General features: G+C 40.6%; 1 protein-coding gene across 3 annotated transcripts in view; it reads left to right on the top strand.

The window, feature by feature from the left end:
- Positions 1–21,209, top strand: part of LOC111981966 (opioid-binding protein/cell adhesion molecule-like) — a 530,412-nt gene that overhangs the window by 431,409 nt on the left and 77,794 nt on the right. For all 3 annotated transcript variants that reach the window (XM_024013471.2, XM_070449352.1, XM_024013470.2), the window contains one exon: positions 15,137–15,369. In XM_024013471.2, coding sequence (XP_023869239.1) covers positions 15,137–15,369 — 233 coding nt within the window. The remainder of the gene's footprint in view (positions 1–15,136; positions 15,370–21,209) is intronic.

The raw sequence follows: 21,209 nt of genomic DNA on the forward strand, positions 1-21,209 counted from the left end.
TMATCAATGGTGAAACAGTAGACAATAGCAGACATACATATGGCCTAGCACTTGCGGGGACGACTATTCCAAAGACTAATGTCGCCTGGAAGTTAGGGCTGGGCGTTATGGCCTAAAAATCATTTTTTTTTATTTTTTTTATTTTTTTTAACTTATGGGCAATTCACAATATATATCTCGTTTAAAAAAAAAATTTCTCTAAATAAGTGTTCTAGTACAATTAAAGGTCAAATACAATGCATTTCAAACAGACAGCAAAAATCTAATGAATTCAGAGCTTGTGAAGTTATACCTAGGCTAAATATAAGTCTTCCACAACCATAAGACCCACTAATAATGTAATGTTATTTTATCAAATAGTTTATCTAGCTTTTTTGTTGTTGCAATAGTCACTTTTCTGGCTTTCAAGTCTGTCTTTAAAAATGCCCTTTTTTTGTTACAAATTTAACTAGAACCAGACTAGACAGATAGTATAACAGCTTTTGCCAAAAATGCTGCTAATGGTATGTGCTACAAATGCCGTTTGCGACAAACTGAGCATTCATTTTCCAGAATCAATGTTCATTGATACTAGAGATATAAATTGGATATCGTTTGAAAATGTAACTTCTCTATCACAGTGAATGAATGTCTTAATGTGTTTTGTTGTCCATATTACCGATWATTTTGGACCAAACCTCAAATGAAAATAGCGAGTTGAAACCGTTGGCATAGAGGCAGGGGGAGGTGCTTGGTGTGTGTGTAAACCATAGAGGAAGAGGCGAAGCGCTAAAATCTGTCCAAAATAAGGACAATTTGTTTCTATGGGCTTATTTTCGACCWAAACTTGTCKCCTGCCTTCCCGCCTTTGGGACAACGACTCCCATTGTTAGGGCAGAGAGACGTAAAGCTCATCATTATATACAGATCTCTGGTGTAAATTGGGAATGTATGTGCACACAGCCCAGAGGAGCGAAGGAGAGGAGACCAAAAATGCAACATGAGAACAAGCGGACATAAACGCTCATAAAAATGAAAAAACGTTGATTCTTGCGATACAGGCATTTGGAATATCACGCAAAAACATACATTCAAATGAATTTGATCTATCGCCCAGCCCTACTGGAAGTTATCCAGGAGTTATACATTACAGCTGTTTATTTATCCTGGGTARGTGGATGCTTAATCAATCTAAGCCAAGCAAAAATAAATATAGAACTTTGTCGCAAAACAATCAAGGCTGTTTGTTGTAAAACATATTTTCCAAATAAGCTTACTGTATCCTCTGATGCTGATTCTAAAGTCATTTCCCAGGAAATGCCATTTTACCCCACATGCCATGTAATTGATTTATATGTTCAATCTCAGGTATTTCCACACAAAACAGAATAAATAGTGAGGCTCTCATTATATAGTGAATCTTTTATTATGTTTTAAATGACCTCAACTATTCAGCACTATGGACTTCTTTCTGTTCATTGGCAAGTTTATGGAATGTCATACAGGTATAGCTTGTGCTGTGTATGAGAGACACCTGTATAAGTGTCACTAAACTAGTAGTTTGTTGTACACACAAGTATCCTGCAGAAGGTAACTGTAAGACAAGAAAACACACTGCACATATAGGCACTTGCTCTAAGGCTAATGGATTGACATGCACTTTGGTAAAAACATTATTTTCTCCCTTTCAGGGTTAGTTTAGATCACCGAAAGCATGATGTGTGTTTGTTTGTTTGAGGTACAGTATGTAGTTATTCCTCTTAGCTGTTACCTTGGAGCGCTAACGCTGACAGATACCCATTTGTGTTGGTAAACCAAAAAATAATACAGGATTGACCATGACGATCTTGTCATTCCTTTAAAGTGCATTTAAATTACATTAGCGACCTTTTCTACTTGAGAACTAAAGTTACGCCTCTACATAAACACTGCCAACAAAATCTATTTCAAGGTGCATCATTTCAAGGTTGAATAAACAATCTTTTTTTACTTTACTTGCAACAGAGACTCTTAAAATGCACTTTTCATACAACAAAAACACATCTATGATGTTGAATTTACATAGTGCTGGGGGCATATTCAGCAGGGCACAACGTTCTGGACCATTCTGTTAGAAATATGTTATGTAGAACAAATCCGATATTTTTTCCACTAATTGGGTCTTTTGACCAATCACATCAGATCTTCTCACATCAGATATTTTTCAGAGCTGATCTGATTGGTCAAATTGGGCGGCTTGTCTAAACGCAGCCTCTGGCATGTAGACTAAGGAATCAAATCAGTTCTATTTATGACATTTCTATCAGCAACATTCCTCAATGTTTGCCAACTGACACAGGGTATCCTTTGCCTTTATATGCAATGCTTTTACGTGCAGATGGACTAAACAAGTAAGAACAGGTTGTGTCAAAGCTTATTTTGCAACTTTATGTAATTAATACAGACCCCTCAAATGATCATGACCTCACATTTGTCATGCAGTGAAGTTCATATGACAAGCGATAGTGTGAAATTTAACTGACAGCTACTGATTCAAATATAATGGGGTTAGGAAAGGGGGTACCATTCTTATTCAGAGATGGTACCTGAGTTAATGGACTGTTGATATCGTCTCATTTAGCTTCACTTCACCTTGTTATGGTGCTCTCGAATAAGGAAGCAAGCACGTGTGTTTGTGCCTCTGTCTTCTTTCGTCATGGGATGATACTATTTATATGGATATCATTGATGGGAGACATTTGTGTTTGTTGTTGATTATTATTTATTTTTGTTTATTCCCTCCAAGATTGAGTGACCAATGAAAGCTCTCCCTTCCTCTGAATGCTTTCACATMTATTTTTTACGTTTGAATCATGTTTCTTTTCTTACGACTCTATTTTTCTTTACAATTTTTGTTGTAGTTGTTGATCTAAAAAGGCACATTTATTTCCTTTTGCTTTCAGTTTGTATTTGTTTGGTTACTGATATGAATAATTTCAACTCAATACTATTGGCATCAAGTTGTTTTCATAGAAGATGACCTCTAACTGATATTGGTTGATCAAAGACGTAGATCTGTGAATTAAAATAGCTTAATAGAATACGCTGGTCAAATCAATGCATCTCCCCTGATCTGCAATGACCCACAAGCTGTGCATCTCTGCAATGTCTGATGTTTACAGGCAATGGCAATACATCCCCAGACAGTCTCCGTCTTCAAATTCATGGGAAACCCTCTGACTAATAAGCTTAGTTTAGCACCACATTTTGTTTGATATTCTCCAGTACATAGCCCTTCCATTAACTGCCTGTGGATATTCCAAAATGTGTAAAAAAAACAGCAAGACCAGCCAACACCCAAATATAAAATATGTATGTCACAGGAAACCAATATTTACCTTCCTAGTTTTTGTATTTGAACAGTATTAGTTTTACAATTGCATGCAGACTCTTTTTTTTAGAGCCGTCCATATTGTTTAATAAATGTCAACCATACAAAATGAATCTTTTGTAGTACTTAAAACATAAATTGTTGTATTCCCTATGAACTAGCCAATGATGACACTGCATTAAACATTAACCAACTCCATTGGAGCTCGCACTGAACAAAGTACACTAGAAACCTCTAGTTGTGGGGAAGAGAAATGGCATGCATTTTTAATTATATGCACAGTGCACCAAGGAAGAGGCAAGAAGATGTTTATTTCACTGCTTCATTTTCACTTTCTCATAGCGCTGAAAGGGTCAACACTATTTCAGGATTAAATTGGTTTGCAGTCTGTGCGACGGTGTTGAGGGAATAATGCAGGATAAAATATTTATTTGTATTTATTTGTAGGCATTATGGGGATTTGGTGTGGAGGTTGAACACACTGTTCTGTATGATGACCTTGCATAGCACATGGTTTGAAAAGCAGGGCTCTTGCTCAACAGCACCCCATAGCAGGCGAGGGCTTTTTGCAAGTCGAGAATCATTTTACCATATAATCAATAACATGCAACCTGAGAGAGAGATTGTTTGTTCTCAACAGGCTTTGCAATCTCAGAGACCCAAGTAAGTGCTACAACATAAGGGGACATCTTCCTCATGTTATGTCTATTTTATCATCCTRATATCACCTTGTCAATTACAAATTCTTAACCAATATCTCTGACTTTCCTATTACTTCTCCCCCAGTGTCTCTCAACATGCTGTTGAGTTATCTTTACATTTATAAGTACCCCGTAGGATTCTTCAATCTCCTGCTGTGCTCTCCTCGGTTTTATCTTCTGTAAGGRTTCTGGAATCATAAATAAAATCCTAACTATGGCACTTTGAGCATTTGCAATTCTGAAAAACTGAGAAAGAAGGGGCTGAATATTAAGTAAATAGTTGACTCTGGTGACATCATTTCTATTTTGAGTCGAACCAGAAGGTCCTGGGAGAGTTGCTAATGCACCATGTGTCTCTCTCGACAACCTTGTACTTTTTGCACCTCGCAATGCATCTCCTTTAGGTATTACTGGTAACAAATCCTTGTAGAGGCTTTGTGGTTACGTTCACCATGGGACACATTTGTCACAGTAGCCAGGTCCCAGGATTCATTCTTGATTCACTGTGGTGCACTTCAGAGCAAGAAGACAAAAATAGTGTCATACTTGGAGAACATTAAAAAATATATTTTAATGTTTCCATGTAAGGATAGCCCACAGTATATCATAAAAGAACATCCCACCGGGGAAACAAATGATCTTCACACTTTTAACACCCGCCCATTACAATGCATGACCAGCGCTCTACCCAGTTCCCGTGCCCTTGACTGGCAGTCCAAAAAAGGCAAAATCAGCTACACCTCAGCGCGCTCCCWGGTGATTTTGGAGGTTACCCTTTGTGAAAGAAAGTAGTCCAACAGGGTAAATAAGGCAGGAGACACCATTATGCCATCAACTGGCAACTGGGTCAGGGATTCATCAAGATCATTTCTATTTCATAATGAAGAATTGGGAGATGTTTTATAGAATGTGTTGTTGCCAATGGCTCTCTACCTTGAAATAGCGTTTGATGAATTATTAAACTTCCTGTCAAAGAGGTGGTAGTCTGTGTATTATGTTAAACGACCCCTCCAGAGGAAGTTGCCGTCACTATTTCTTCTTAATTCCTGTCCTAGTGTGGTTTAGTTCAACCCTCCGAACACTGAGTTATGGCTCCTTATAAATATTGATTAATCAGGCATGCACATCTCCACCTTCCGTGTGCACGGCCCATATGTTCTCTGGCACACCCCACACTCCGCAAATTGTAAACACAGCAAAAAGCCACGGCCAGGGTTGCTTTGCTAATGCTACGGAGCATTACGGTTTTACCGTCGAAGCTAGAGGCTAGCTAACCTACTCCCTGGACCAATAAAGCTATCTAGTTACTAATACAATAGCCCAACTTCTTGCACATTGTTTTGATGAGTCGGTTAAAATAAGGCTGTCAGTAAAAAACTCTGAATAATCAGCTTCCATTCAGTCAGCGCATTAAACCGCTTTGCCAGGCCAAATTTCTACACTCCTTTCTTGAAACATTATTATCTTAACAAGCTTTATATCTATCATAGACATGTTTGTGCAGTGAAGAACTGATAGGCCTTCAGTGTGTGACAGGTTTGTGATTCTGAAAGGACAGCAACTGTAATACCGGCGCACTCATGTAGGAGAGTGTACTTTTTGTCAAACACAAAGGGCCAGTGGTGTAGTGGAGGGTATACACAGGTATAAACCGTATACACAGGTATAAACCGTATACCCACTTTCTTTTCAGTGGGTATTGCGTATACTCACTTCTTAATACCTACTGATGCGTATCAAAGTGGTGTAGTGGAGGTATACGACTTATCAATTATGTAGTACAATAGAGAAATCATGCACAAAGTAGCCTATACAATCGCAAAGCATGTGAAATAGCCTAGTTTCACCGTAATATCATCTGCAGGCAGCAAGAGTGTGCAGCTCTCAACTGATTTTGGCATGGAGCATCTCACAGAAGAATGACACCGGTAGCCGGTAGGGTAGGAGAGACGTTTCATCTTATGATATCAACAATGGGTATGCAAACCAGGTATTGAAAAAGTTTAGTCGGAAGTGTTGGTTAGTAAAAGGGGATACATAGTCAGTTGTACAACTGAATGCATTCAACTGAAATGTGTCTTCCGCATTTAACTCAACCCCTCTGAATCAGAGAGGTGCGGGGGACATAATCGACATCCACGTCTTCAGTGCCCGGGGAACAGTGGGTTAACTGCCTTGCTCTGGGGGAGAATGAAAGATTTTTACCTTGTCAGCTCAGGGATTCAATCCAGCAACCTTTCAGTTACTGGCCCGACACTCTAACCACTAGACTACCTACTGCTATTTATGATGCGCAATTGTCATCATTACCTGCTTGCCGTAGAGGTGTAGACATGGATGGGCCTGGGTGGACACAGGTCCACCCACTGGGCAGCCAGGCCCTGAAAGGCCCACCCAATCAGATTAATGTGGTTTAAGCATTGTTGTGGACTTAAACCATCACATTTTTGTCCTTTTCTATGAAAAAATAAATGTGATTTTGAGAGTGAAAATCAGAAAAATCTATAGGAAAACAGGATTTTTCACACAGAATGCCTTTCCTTTACTGGGCAGGCCATTTGAGAACTTTTTGGTAAAATTAGAGTATACCCACTTCTACAGGCACCCCTGCATAGGGCCGATAGAAAGACACCAGTCACACAGCATGATGTTAAAGAATAAACAGTCCATGAACTCGGACGTAATAAGCCAGTCGGTCCCAATCATAAAAATACAACCATTAAGCATTTCCCAATCGAAATGTACAACTATTAATTCCCATTGCAAAAAATATTTCATGTTTAGCACACAAAGTAACCGGTGACCTAAAGTTTAATGTGAAACTGACAGAGTTGAACTACTTTGCAGATATGAAACAAACAGGCAATCAGTCAAACATATCAAATTCCCAATTTATGCTACGAAACCAACTCTAAGAGGTTTTAAAAATAGTGTAATGACCCGGCTGGGTCATAAAGGGAAAAGAGACGGACTCTAGGTGTGCAGGTCAGAACACAGGTTTATTCATAAACTGGGCTATTGTTCCGGCCACAACCCACGCCGCTAAATGCCGAACGTACACAATGTTACCCTGTCGGGTCAAGAGTCACTCTCATAGGAACAGATCAAGGCACGAACAGAAGAGGGAGAACAATGAGACAGTAATCCCTATTTATGCATTTCCAAATCCCGCGGTATTACCCATCATACCCCCCCAACCTTTCCATCTGTCCTGACATATTTAACCCCTGCTAGTAGCCATGAGAACCATAACACACCCACAAACACAGAACACAATACCGGGTCGTTACAATAGGTTATATTTGACTCAATGTTCCATGACGTACACTAAAGCATTGTTGGCACAATAGATGGATGCAGTTCAATGCATCACTAATATAATTCACCAATACATTTCTTGGTAGTCCCAAAAATATTGCTATCAGGTTGTAAATCACAGCTGGCCTGGTATGTTGTTTGCTGCCTCCATTCGGGATGCATTGTTTCAGTTTCAATGACTCAATAATCTGGACAAAAACTGATGAATGTAAGTAAGGCAGGGAATGTCAATACAATCAAACTAGCAAGGGCAATGATCACAAGTCATTCATAACGTGGCTAATAGGCTAGCGTATATATTTATGTAGCAAGCTAAAAACACAGAGCCCAACGTTAGCTAGGGTGAGTGGCTGACTTTTTCCTCTCATAACTTTTTTTGGTGGCTATACACAGCTAGGGATAAAGGTGTTATTTGGTTAGCTTGAAAGAACTTGAACGACTATTATCCAGTTAGCATATCTCTTGCATTCGCAAATTCACTCTGGTTATCTACTCTGATTTCAGAGCACTTTCGTCTGAGTGTGCCAGAACGCAGAACAACTGATGAATTTACGAACGTTCAACACCTGCTGAATATGACCGGTGTCAGAAACGTAGGCAAAAAAAAAGTAAGTTAGTCAGGAACGCTCTAGATAACATGTAAACAGCCTAATCAGCTCTGCTACGGCGAGTAAAATGGTCAGTGAGGTGTTCTCTCATTTGTGTCTGGAAGTAGCTAGCTAGCAAGCTAGCCAACTGTAGCCAGTTAGCTTGGGATGAGCATGCATTGGCAGGGAAGCTGCAGAAGGACTAGGAGGCTACAATTCCCCATCATTTATCAGTGCAATTTTGACGGCCATCTAGCTAAAAAAGTGGAAGAGGWTTTATTTAATGTTCCTTCGTTAGATTTCTATTAATTTACTTTTGAGTCATTTAGCAGACACTTATCCAGAGCAACTTATAGTAGTGTAGTGAATACATTTTCAAACTTTTTTCATACTTGTCCCCTGTGGGAATCAAACCCACAACTCTGGTGTTACAAGCACCATGCTCTACCAACTGAGGTACACGGGACCAAACTCATCTTGCTGTGCCTAGCATTAGTTGTTGATCTTGTTGTAGCTGTGCATAACTGAGGGAGAGCGAGACTACCTTTTCATGGTTGTTTTATCAATTTGACTGTCAAGTTCCCAAATGTAAGAGGACTCCCTTGGTGTTTACATATTTGCAGGAATCCATTCAAGTGTATTTTGTGGCATTTGGCGAATGCGTTCTAATGATCTAAAGTCACGCTGTTGCAACTGCCTGTAAACACACATTCCAGTTCAAAGTGAATGATGGCAGGCCTGTGTGGCAAATAGCTTGTTTGTATAAAGGCCTACTGTAGCTCTGATTGGCTATATTCGGTCTAATTTACTGCACGGCCGCTTTCCCACTCTATATTCTATAGAATTTTCACAAATGCTTTTGTATTCATAATTCCCAAACACTCTAAGAATTTATGAAAACATGAAAATGACCATATCCAAGTGGTTGCTTGTCTGAAAATGTTTAAAACATGTCATAATCTTCCTGGGGGTYTAAATGAACAGATTTCATGTTGCTAAAATGCTGGCAGTTCCACTTTAAATGCAACAATGTTTCACACACATATGTTATTTAAAAAGAGATGGCTAACAGCTGCACCATCGAGAGCATCCTGACCGGTTGTATCACCACCTGGTATGGCAACTGCTCGATATCCGACTATAAGGCGCTACAGAGGATGGTGCGTACGGCCCAGTACATCACTGGGGCCAAGCTTCCTGCCATCCAGGACCTACATACTAGGCGGTGTCAGAGGAAGGACCAAAAAACTGTCAAAGACTCCAGTCACCCAAGTCATAGACTGTTCTCTCTGCTACCGCACGGCAAGCGGTTCCCGGAGCGCCAGTCTAGGTCCAAATGGCTCCTTAACGCCTTAACAGCTTCTATCCCCAAGCCATAATACTGCTGAACAATTAATCAAATGGCCACCTGGACTATTTACATTGACTCACTGTTTATTATCTATGCATAGTCACTTTACCCCACCTACATATACAAATTACCTCTACTAACCTGTACCCCTGCACATTGACTCGGTACTGGTAACTCCTGTAAATAGCCTTGCTATTGTTATTTTATTGTGATACTTTTTATTACATTTTTTAAATTTAGTTTATTTAGTAAATATTTTCTTAACTCTATTTCTTGAACTGCATTGTTGGTTAAGGGCTTGTAAGTAAGCATTTCACGATAAGGTCTACCTACACCTGTTGTATTCGGCTCATGTGACAAATAAAATTGGATTTGATTTGAACAACAGCAAGCGTGCTGCAATTAAAAGCACAGCTCCACTCAGCAGATGATGATCATTTGAAACTTAACTTCTTGTTGAAAGTTATTCTTGAAAAGGGAGAAGCTAACAAATTAGCAACAACATCCGCTTTGATATGACCTGCTGCAGCCGCTGCAAACTAGTCGACAGTAAAAGCAAGCTAGCTAGACCGTGGGAAAACGACTGTTCGCTATTGCGTTGTGACCTGTTGGCCTTCAAGAAGGCAGATGTTTCCATACATTTTTGTAAAAACGGTTCCACCCATCAAGCCAAAATGTGATTGGTTGATTCCACTGTCACTCCAAAATGTTGCCCTAATACAGTTGAATAGCAGATGCCTTTATCTAGCTTCTGATGGCCTAGACAATGGCTGACTTAGCTAACTAGATGTATCCCCCCAGAGACCCGCAAAAAAAATTCCTGATTGGATATTTATTTATCTTCAGTGTTAACCCTTTCCAACAAAAACTAAAGAGATTAAATGAGATCATTGAAAATATAATTATAATTATTATATTATAATAATAATTTGATCAATGCTTAGCCCTTCTCTGAAGGTGTAGAAGGCCCATTGTTTCCCACTGTGTTTGAGTTATTAATAATTTGTAGAGTGGCTCTATTTTCGCTCAGCATGCATTTTTTCACTATTCTGAATGTCTAAAGAATCCATATGTTGTTCTGAAATGTAAACACAGAAATACTMGACATTTGGAACTCTTATGATGGTGGTGATTTTACAAAATTACAATCATAGTCTTGAATTGGACTGGCATTTTTCTGGTCTCAGTCTTGACTAGGTCTCGCTTCAGGTGGACCTCAAATGCAACACAGGTTATAGCCAAGAGAGGAGGAAGTGGTGGCTTGTTAGAGCACAGACATGGTTCTAATTTCAGTGGTGCTCATGAGGACCCCAATAGTCAAACATATTGTAATATTGGGAACCTTCAGTAGTCAATGTGTGATCGGTCCTGAGCGTAGGAGTAGACTATAATGAACATGTGGACTTTCTGTACATTGTAATGATTTATTTTCCATTGTTTGCTCAGCTTGTAACTGTAGTTGGTTATGTTAACATTATCAGAACAGGTATTGAATGATAAACAGAACAAAACATGGACCCATTCTGTGATTTATATTTTTTTATGATCCATTTAATCCACATCCTCACTTTATGTCAATATTACAATATTGCTGCTTGGCCAGCCTCTGCCTTTGGTCTGCATCCCATAGCCCGGGAGTCCTCAGTCCTGTATGGCACATGAAACAGATAGGTAGGTTGTTGAATTATCATTATGTCTGTCATGGATCCAGTCCTACATTACCATTTCACTGTTTTTAGTTTAGCCCAGAGAACTGAGAATCAGGCAGCTATTCTCTCTGTCTGTATACAGTCAAGACAGTGCTGTCAGGTTCCTACCCACTGTGTACATCAACACCTGGGTCATGCCACCCATGATTGTCCAGCCTTGTTGTAGTCCTGACTCTACTCTACTTCACCTAGGTGGCGTAGGGATTTTAGCAGCGTTGGACAATCATAGACAGTGACCTGACTTGCATTGTTGGGGAGATAATCCTCTGTCAGTTTTCTGGGCATATGTGAGTTGGGATGTTATTTACAGTGAAATAGGCCTACCTTCACAATAAGCTACTCAAATGATTGTAGACAATGCATTCTTCTGGAAAAACTTACAGATGCTCTATGCAGTAATCACTCCTCCATTTCCTGGTTGCTAAAATTCTAATGGTTAACCTAATTTCAGTTTGTGACAAACAAGCAAGTATAGTGTAGAGCATCATTGTACCATCTAAACCGCTGTGAAATAGATTTTCCATAATCATAAATATTGTATTTGGTGTACAAAATAAAAGCAGAGAAATAGCGCACATAGAACAGTCCTACAGATCTATCACATTTCTATGTGAATTTGGTTGGGTCGCCCAAAAAGTAACATATTGCAGCTTTAAAACATAATTCTGTTTTGTCCTTACAACTTTACCTGAACTGTAGTTTGCACGTTTTGATATTACTTTGCAACATTTTGTATCACATTGGCCAGCAAGCACACGTTCACTTTGACAGCTAGGTTTACTGTAGAGACACCTTGCAGTTTTGACGTCCACGTCATCGGCAGCGGTGCAGTAGCATTAGCTACTACTGGTAAAACAGTGATTTACTTACTGAGCTATATATAAACTTAGCTACTTCATATGGATTTACTTCACTGTACTGTTACCTACAGCGCATTCGGAAAGTATTCAGACCCAATTACTTTTTCCACATTTTGTTACATTACAGCCTTATTCTAAAATTGATTAAATAAACATTTTCCCTAATTAATCAACACACAATGACCCATAATAACAAAGTGAAAGCAGGTTTTTAGATTGTTTAGCAAATGTATAAAAAACAAAAAACAGATACCTTATTTACATAAGTATTCAGACCCTTTGCTATGAAACTCAAAATTGAGCTCAGGTCCATCATGCTTCCACTGATCACCCTTAAAATGTTTCTACAACTTGATTGGAGTTCACCTGTGGTAAATTAAATGGATTGGACTTGATTTGAAAAATGCACACACCTGTCTATATAATGTCCCACAGTTGACAGTGCATGTCAGAGGTTGAACCAATTGTCTGTAGAGCTCCGAGACAGGATTGTGATGAAGTACAGATCTGGGGAAGGGTACCAACAAATGTCTGCAGCATTGAAGGTCCCCAAGAATACAGTGGCTTCCATTATTCTTAAGTGTAAGAAGTTTGGAACCACCAAGACTCTTCCTAGAGCTGGCCGCTTGGCCAAACTGAGCAATCGAGGGAGAGGGGCCTAGGTCAAGAAGGTGACCAAGAAGCAGCTCTGCGGCGATGGGAGAACCTTCCAGAAGGACAACCATCTCTGCAGCACTCCACCAATCAGGACTTTATGTTTGAGTGGCCAGACAGAAGCAACTCCTCAGTAAAAAGGCATATGACAGCCCGCTTGAAATCTGCCAAAATACACCTAAAAGACTCTCAGACCATGAGAAACAAGATTCTCTGGTCTGATGAAACCAAGATTGAACTCTTTTGCCTGAATGCCAATCATCACATCTGGAGGAAACCTGGCACCCTACGGTGAAGCATGGTGGTGGCAGCATCATGCTGTGGAGATGTTTTTCAGCGCCAGGGACTGGGAGACTAGTCAGGCTGAGGGAAAGATGAACGGAGCAAAGTACAGYTAGATCCTTGACAAAAACCAGAGTGCTCAGGACCTCAGACTGTGGTGAAGGTTCACCTTCCAACAGGACAATGACCCTAAGCACACAGCTAAGACAGAAGGAAATAAACAATTGAATCAATTTTAGAATAAGGCTGAAACGTAACAAAATGTGGAAAAAGTCAAGGGGTCTGAATACTTTCCTAATTATATWTTTTTTTCACCTTTATTTAACTAGGCAATTCAGTTAAGAACAAATTCTTATTTACAATGACGGCCTACCCCGGCCAAACCCTAACGACACTGGGCCAATTGTGCGCCACCCTATAGGACTACCAATCACGGCCAGTTGTGATACAGCCTGGAATCAAACCAGGGTGACAGCTCTAGCGCTGAGATGCAGTGCCTTAGACCGCTGCGCCACTCGGGAGCCCATAGTATTCTAATTCACTGTATACTATAACTAGCTAGCTAGCCAGCAAAATGTTTATATAGTTAGTGACCCATGGGCCTACTCTTGATGCTGTAGCACTGATGTGCATAACATGTCTCCAGAAACGACGATGTATCCCAGCTGTGTTGACATTTCACCTGTCCACGTCTTCATCCACTTTTGATGTCACTAGCTAGCTATCCAGCTAATGTTAGCTAGGTGACGTTAGCCATGAGGCTAGCCCCTGATAAGTCGTTCGCCTAATGTATGCCTAGCCAGGCTGCTTGCTTTAATGTTTGCTCTTTTTTAAGATACAGCTGATGTGTTATGCATTGAAGTCCACAAATGAAGTGAAAAGGTGAGAGAAGGAATACAACGTGGCTGCTATGAAAGTGAACTGTGTTTACGCATGATCAGGGCTTTGTTCATTCCGCCGATTCTGTTGAAAATAATTTCTTAAAAACTGTTGGACTAATGATTACACCCTAGATCAGCTAGATGCAGGCAAGAGTGTGCAAGGCGGTATTTAATGTGTCACTGTCTGTCACCAACATTTTATCTCGACCTGTGTGCACCTATGTTGTAAACTTTCATCATAGGCTAGGTTGTAGCAATCTCACGATGGGTATAGGGAAGATTTGAGTATCATGTAGTAGCCTAAACCTATCAATGTTACAATGAACTGGGTGAATGGAATATGAATGACAGTCATCCAATATGCTGTAATAGAAATAAGGCGAAGCTCGTGATAAAATGTTTTGTCCTCCCTCATCATAAACGGCACTGATGCCTATGCTTTTCCCATTTCGGAGGAATGGCGTGAATGAAGAACAAGGAAGGTGACCGACCAGATATGCCAATCAGCCAAAGAATTTAATGTGTTCTGTTGGATCTCTTCCAGTAAAGTGCCTAAGGAAGTTCTCAGCTTTCCATTAATTGGAGTTGCATGGGCAGAGATGCACACACACACACACACACACACACACACACACACACACACACACACACACACACACACACACACACACACACACACACACACACACACACACACACACACACACACACACACACACACACACACACACACACACACACACACACACACACACACTACCCACGTTGTAAGTCTTCTTGTGTGACCTCCAAGTCAAGTCATCATATAACAGTAAACCTAAGGTTATCCAGGCGTTCCACAAATAGAGTATGATGAAAATTCCATTAGCTCCTACTGTAATTGCATATGATTTAGCATAGTTAACATAATCAATATAGTAATCTATTGACAGATATTAGTGATTTGTCAAACACTTGACATGGATAACCCTGGACCAACAACTCAAAAAGGTTAGCTGAACATGGGTTAAGGTTCATATGACTATGATGAAAAGGATATTGACATTTACTGTATCTCACAGAAGATGTTTGAATGCACCACATGCAGTACATATTTCTAAAGCAACAGAGGTCGGGTTCTCTTAGATATCCTAGAGAAATCCGTCCACAGAGGCATCACAAGCACTGTGGTCATTTGCTATGACCGCCATCGACATTCGATATTGAGCCTACACAAGCATGTAACTTCTGACTTATTTTTCCTTCATGACACAACAGCCTCCCTTGACACTGTCCCACCACCCTCACTCTCATCACTGGAACAGAATGCCATAGAGGGAAAGCTGTGACATCGCAAATGGGGCCTGCTGTGGTCTCTCACCTGCTGCAAAGCAATGCGTTACTTTTGCATTTGTATTTCACCTTGTGTTTGATTTGGCAATGTTTCTTCTTTCTTGTCCTACAGGTGCGCACAGGGGGACATCGTCACACACACGGCCTGGCTCAACCGGTCGAGTATACTGTACGCCGGCGAGGATAAGTGGTCTGTGGATCCCAGGGTGAGCCTGGTTACACTCAATCAGGAGGAGTTCACCATCAAGATTGAGGACGTGGACATGACAGATGAAGGCCCGTACATCTGCGCGGTGCAGACGAGCAGCAGACCGAGGACGACGTCAGTGCACATCCTCGTCCAAGGTAAGCCAACGCCTTAGAATCTAGATACAGTCTGGGCGGATGATGGAGAAAAACATATTTTGTCTGATGTACAGTATGTGTGTGTGTCTATCTCTTCGATCTCTCTCCCTCTTTGTGTGTGTGTCTTTGTGCCCGTGTCGCTCTCCCTCTCGCTCTTTCACTGTATATGTGTGCATCTCCCACTCTGGTGTATTTGGTGGCCTTCATACCCCTCAGTGAATGAGAACCTCTTATTACCCCATAGAAAAACAAATTGGTATACTTTCTCTTTCACTGTGGGATGTAAAATTGAATAAATATAAATAAAGGGAGAAGCACATGTAGAACAACTGGGAATGCACTTCACTAAGTCATCCGTTATTATCTGTGCAGTCGGTGGTGTACTTGTTTTATTAGCTTTTACAATCTCCCAGTAGATTCCACCTAACTTGTAAAAACTTACAGCATGGAAAGCATCCATCGTGTGGTGCTCGTTCACAGTCTAATCAATTATATACAGTACCAGTCAAAAGTTTGGACACACCTACTCATTCAAGGGTTTTTCTTTATTTTTACTATTTTCTACATTGTAGAATAATAGTGACGACTTCAAAACTATGAAATAATACATAAGGAATCATGTAGTAACCAAAAAAGTGTTAAACAAATCCAAATCCAAATAGATTTTATATTTTATATTCTTCAAAGTAGCTACCCTTTGCCTTCATGAKAACTCTTTGTCAKGCCTGCTCCCGCTCTCCCTCTCTGGCGCTCGAGGGCACCAGGCTACCCTTCATTAAGCACACCTATCACCATCATTACGCGCATCAGCACTCATTGGACTCACCGGGACTCCTTCATTTTGTTGATTGACCCATCTACTGTATATCTATCTGTTCCTCCGTTGGTTRCCCGTGTCWGTATTATTGTCGTTTACGTTTCCCGTGTTCTGTTTCATGTCCGTGTTTCATTAAATGTTCACTCTCTGTACTTGCTTCTCGTCTCCAGCATCTGTCCTTACAGAATGCTGACACCAATATGTGAAGCATCAGGGAATTATTATATATATTTTTTTGTTGGTGACGGGTCCGGGTGKCGTCACCGATGGAACTGGGGGMGCCTCAGCTGGCTCGTTGGGCTTCCACGTCTTAGCTGGCTCGTTGGGCTTCCACGTCTTAGCTGGCTCGAGAGGGTTTCTTGCCTTGGTTGGCTCGGCATGACGATCCCACGTCATGCCTCAGGGGGATCGTCGGGCTCCCGCGCCTCAGCCGGCTTGTCCAGCGCCTGTTTCATGTCCGTGTTTCATTAAATGTTCACTCCCTGGACTTGATTCTCGTCTCCAGCATCTGTCCTTACACTCTTGGCATTCTCTCAACTAACTAGTCTTGAAGGAGTTCCCACAAATGTTGAGCACTTTTTGGCTGCTTTTCKTTCACTATGCGGTCCAACTCATCCAAAACCATTTCAATTGGGTTGAGGTCAGGTGTATTGTAGAGGTCAGGCCATCTGATGCAGTACTCCATCACTCTCCTTCTTGGTCAAATAMCCCTTACACAGCTTGGAGGTGTGTTGGGTCATTGTCCTGTTGAAAAACAAATTATAGTCCCACTAAGCACCAACCCAATGGGATGGCGTATCGCTGCAGAATGCTGTGGTAGCCATGCTGGTTAAGTGTGCCTTGAATTCTAAATAAATCACTGACAGTGACACCAGCAAAGCACCCCCACACCATCACACCTCCTCCTCCATGCTTCACGGTGGGAACCACACAATCGGAYATCATCCGTTCACCTACTCTGTGTCTCACAAAGACACGGCGGTTGGAATCAAAAATCTCAAATTTGGACTCATCAGACGAAASCACTGATTTCCACATGTCTAATGTCCATAGCTCGTGTTTCTTAGCCCAAGCAAGTTTCTTKTTATTATTGGTGTCCTTTAGTAGTGGTTTCTTTGCACCAATTTGACCATTAACGCCTGATTCACACGGTCTCCTCTGAACAGTTGATATTGAGATGTGTCTGTTATTTGAACTCTGTGAAGCATTTATTTGGGCTACAATTTCTGAGGCTGTTAACTSTAATGAACTTATCCTCTGCAGCAGAGGTAACTCTGGGTCTTCCTTTCTTTTGGCAGTCCACATGCACTTGAAGAAACTTTCAAAAGTTCTTGAAATTTACCGGATTYACCTTCCTTCATGTCTTAAAGTAATGTTGGGCTGTCCTTTCTCTGTGCTTATTGAGCTTTTCTTGCCATAATATGTACTTAGTCTTTTACCAAATAGGGCTATCTTCTGTATACCACCCCTATCATCGAGGCAAAGGGTGGCTTCTGTGAAGAAATATAGTTAACACTGGTTAACACTTTTGGTTAACACTTTTTTGGTTACTACATGATTCCATAGTTTAGATGTCTTTACTATTATTTTACAATGTAGAAAATTATAAAAAKTAAAAAGTATGTGTGTCCAAACTTTTGACWGGTKATATGGATGCGTATATTGTTATGTATTACTGCACTGTTGGAGCTAGCATTTCGCTGTACCTGCAATAACATCTGCAAAATATGTGTATGCGACCGATAAAATTTGYTTTGTTTTCATAATGGAGCAGTGGCGAACATCTGTTTTGAGGTAGGCTAGCTATAATATCCTATAGGCTACATGTCTTATCGTTGATGTTTGATGGCAGACTGTAATACTCATGGAACCACATGTAGAAGAAGGTTTAGTTATAAATATATGTAATGGAACTGGAACTGTGCAATAGATTAAGCATATTGTTAACCGGGCCCCTTTGTAACAGGCAGCCAGASAAACGCTGTGTCACAATATTGCAGACCGATTATTAGCTAGTTTACTCTATAAAAGTATCCTCGACTACCGTGGTCTTCCATGCAATAAGAGCTAAAGATATGGGAAGTAGCTATAAACTGATCATAACCCTAATGTTATAACGTTTATGTGTGTGGCTCAAAACTCATTTCTGGGATTGGTTATTAGTGCATTCAATGTGTAGTCAGTGTAGTGTACTGGTTTCGATGCATATAAGCTTTGTTGATGGAGTTTGCCCCAGCAATATTTTAATGTTAAAACCGACAGTGTTCAAGCCATATGTTCTAATGAAGTGGATAATGGTCTGATTTGAGCCCCATTAACGGCATTGCACTCCTGAGATAGTATATTTTTCCTAATCAGCGGATCCTGAGGCAATTTGATTGATGGCGGTGTCATTGCTGAGCACCAGAGCATTAGGGCGGAACAGAAGAGAACTGAGCAGGCTGAGATGCAAGGCTAGTCTGTACAGTGGGGTCCGGAATGCCTTCTTAAAGATGAGCAAGAGACTGTATATAATATATATATAATATATATATAGTATTAATGCAAATACTAAGTTATATTGTATGCTTATTTTATTTTTTATTATATTAATACAATTGCTAAAGGAAATGGATTTTGTTGAACAAGTAATAATAATAAAAAAGATAGGGGTCAGAATTATTGACATCCCTGTTTTCAATACTCTAGCACCTTTCCCTTGCGAGGATAATGACGCTAAACCTTTTTCTAAAACGTTTTATGAGATTGGAGAACACATTGGGAGGGATCTTAGACCATTCCTCCATACAGAATCTTTCCAGATCCTTCATATCCTTCGTCTGCGCTTGTAGACTGCCCTCTTCAATTCAAACCACAGGTTTTCAATGGGYTTCAYGTCCGGAGACTGAGATGGCCATTGAAAAATGTTTATTTTGTGGTCATTTAAACATTTATTTCTGGATTTTGATGTGTGTCTGGGGTTATTTTCTTGCTGGAAGACTCACTTGCAGCCAAGTTTGAGCTTCCTGGCAGAGGCAACCAGGTTTTTGACTAAAATGCCCAGGTACTTGGTAAAGTTCATGGGGGTCTAGAATTCGTCTGAAGAGGAGGAGTAGGGATTGGACCAAAGCGCAGCGTTGTTATATGACATAATGAAGTTTAATAAAGTAAGACGAAAACACGAAAACACTTTAACAAACAAAACAAATAAACGATGTAGACAGACCTGACTTGAGAACTTACAAACTACGAAGAACGCACGAACAGGAACAGACTACATACACGAACGACAAAACGAAACAGTCCCYTGTGGTAGACATACAGACACAGGAGACAACCACCCACAAACAAACAGAGTGAAACAGCCTACCTATATATGATTCTCAATCAGAGGAATTGAATAACACCTGTCCCTGATTGAGAACCATATAAGGCTAACAAACAATGAACCTAAACATAGAAACACGTAACATAGAATGCCCACCCCAACTCACGCCCTGACCAACTAAACACATACAAAAATAAGAGAAAACAGGTCAGGAACGTGACAATATTTTACAGTAGGAATTAGGTATTTTCTGCATATTGTTCTTTCGAAGGCCAAACCCAAATCTGGTGTGCGTGACCAAAGAGCTTTATTTTCATGTCATATGACCATGTGACTCAGTATTTTCTACAGTCTTTCTTGCTCATCTTTATCAAGGGATCCAATAATTCTAGACCCCACTGTATGTTCTGTAATAGCTTGAAAAGTCCTTTTCTCCCAGCTTTGATGGAAATTTGATTTAAATACCGCTGTGAGCCATAAAAGGGAAAAAATTGTATGATGTAGAATACCGGGATAGGTGCAAATTAKGGCTTTTCTGAGGCTTGGTTTATGATGATGTTATGGGGAATTTGAGGACAGTGATCTTGAATGTTCTTTGGTGCAATATCGCTTACACTTACAGTATGCAGTCTTCTCAGATCTACACAGGTACATAGGGGGTATAGGGGCTAGATGTTCTCTGGGGCTAGGGTTTTTCGAGAGATTTAATCATGAACTCTAGAATGCTCCGGTGGTGTCTGTTTCCAGTTCCACAATATTAATTACCTGCATGTATCAAGGCACAAGGCGAGACCCAAATGCAGACACAGGAGGCAGATGGTTGGAGTCTTACAATGTTTATTAATCCAAAGGGGTAGACAAGAGAATGGTCATGGACAGGCAAAAAAGTCAAAACCAGATCAGAGTTCATGAGGTTTCATAGTGGCAGACAGGCTTGTGGTCAAGGCAGGCAGAATGGTCAGGCAGGTGGGTACAAAGTCCAGAAACAGGCAAGGGTCAAAACCGGGCGGACTAGAAAAAGGAGAATGCAAAAAGCAGGAGAACGGGAAAAACGCTGGTTGACTAAAAAACAAACAAGATGAACTGGCACAGAGAGACAGGAAACACAGGGATAAATACACTGGGGAAAATCAGCGACACTGGAGGGGGTGGAGACAATCACAAGGACAGGTGAAAGAGATCAGGCGGTGACAGAAAGGGTATTGCATATGTGACCAACCGGCTCGATTCAGTCTCATGTAGCAAAATTTGAAATTGTGTTTTTAACATTGGATAAAAGTAGAGACACAGAGCTATACACTATAGTTGAGGAACAAAGCGAAAGTAATTCTGCTTTGAAAGTTGATAAACTTGAAACCTCACTTTTAAGGAAATTACCTTTGAATGTTTTGGTACCTCCTGGAGAGCTCTTCTTTGTCTACTACACCCATTGAGTATCATTCACACCCTCTAAAGCTTTATCCCCACCCATCTCTATAAGGGTTGATCCGAGCGTTCTGTCCTAACAACATCAGTCAAGCACCCAAGATAACTGGATGACCTCTGGCTAGCTACTTCCAGACACAAATGAGAGAACAGCTCACTCTGACAATTTTACTCGCCCTAGCAGAGCTGGTTAGGCTGTTGTTATGTCATCCAGAGCATTTGTGACTGCAACTCTGCTGCTGGCAACAATTTACGTTTTTTTGACAACGTTTACTGACACCGGCCATATTC

The sequence above is a fragment of the Salvelinus sp. IW2-2015 genome, linkage group LG20 (genome assembly GCF_002910315.2).
Source record: "Salvelinus sp. IW2-2015 linkage group LG20, ASM291031v2, whole genome shotgun sequence".
NCBI lineage: Eukaryota > Metazoa > Chordata > Actinopteri > Salmoniformes > Salmonidae > Salvelinus > Salvelinus sp. IW2-2015.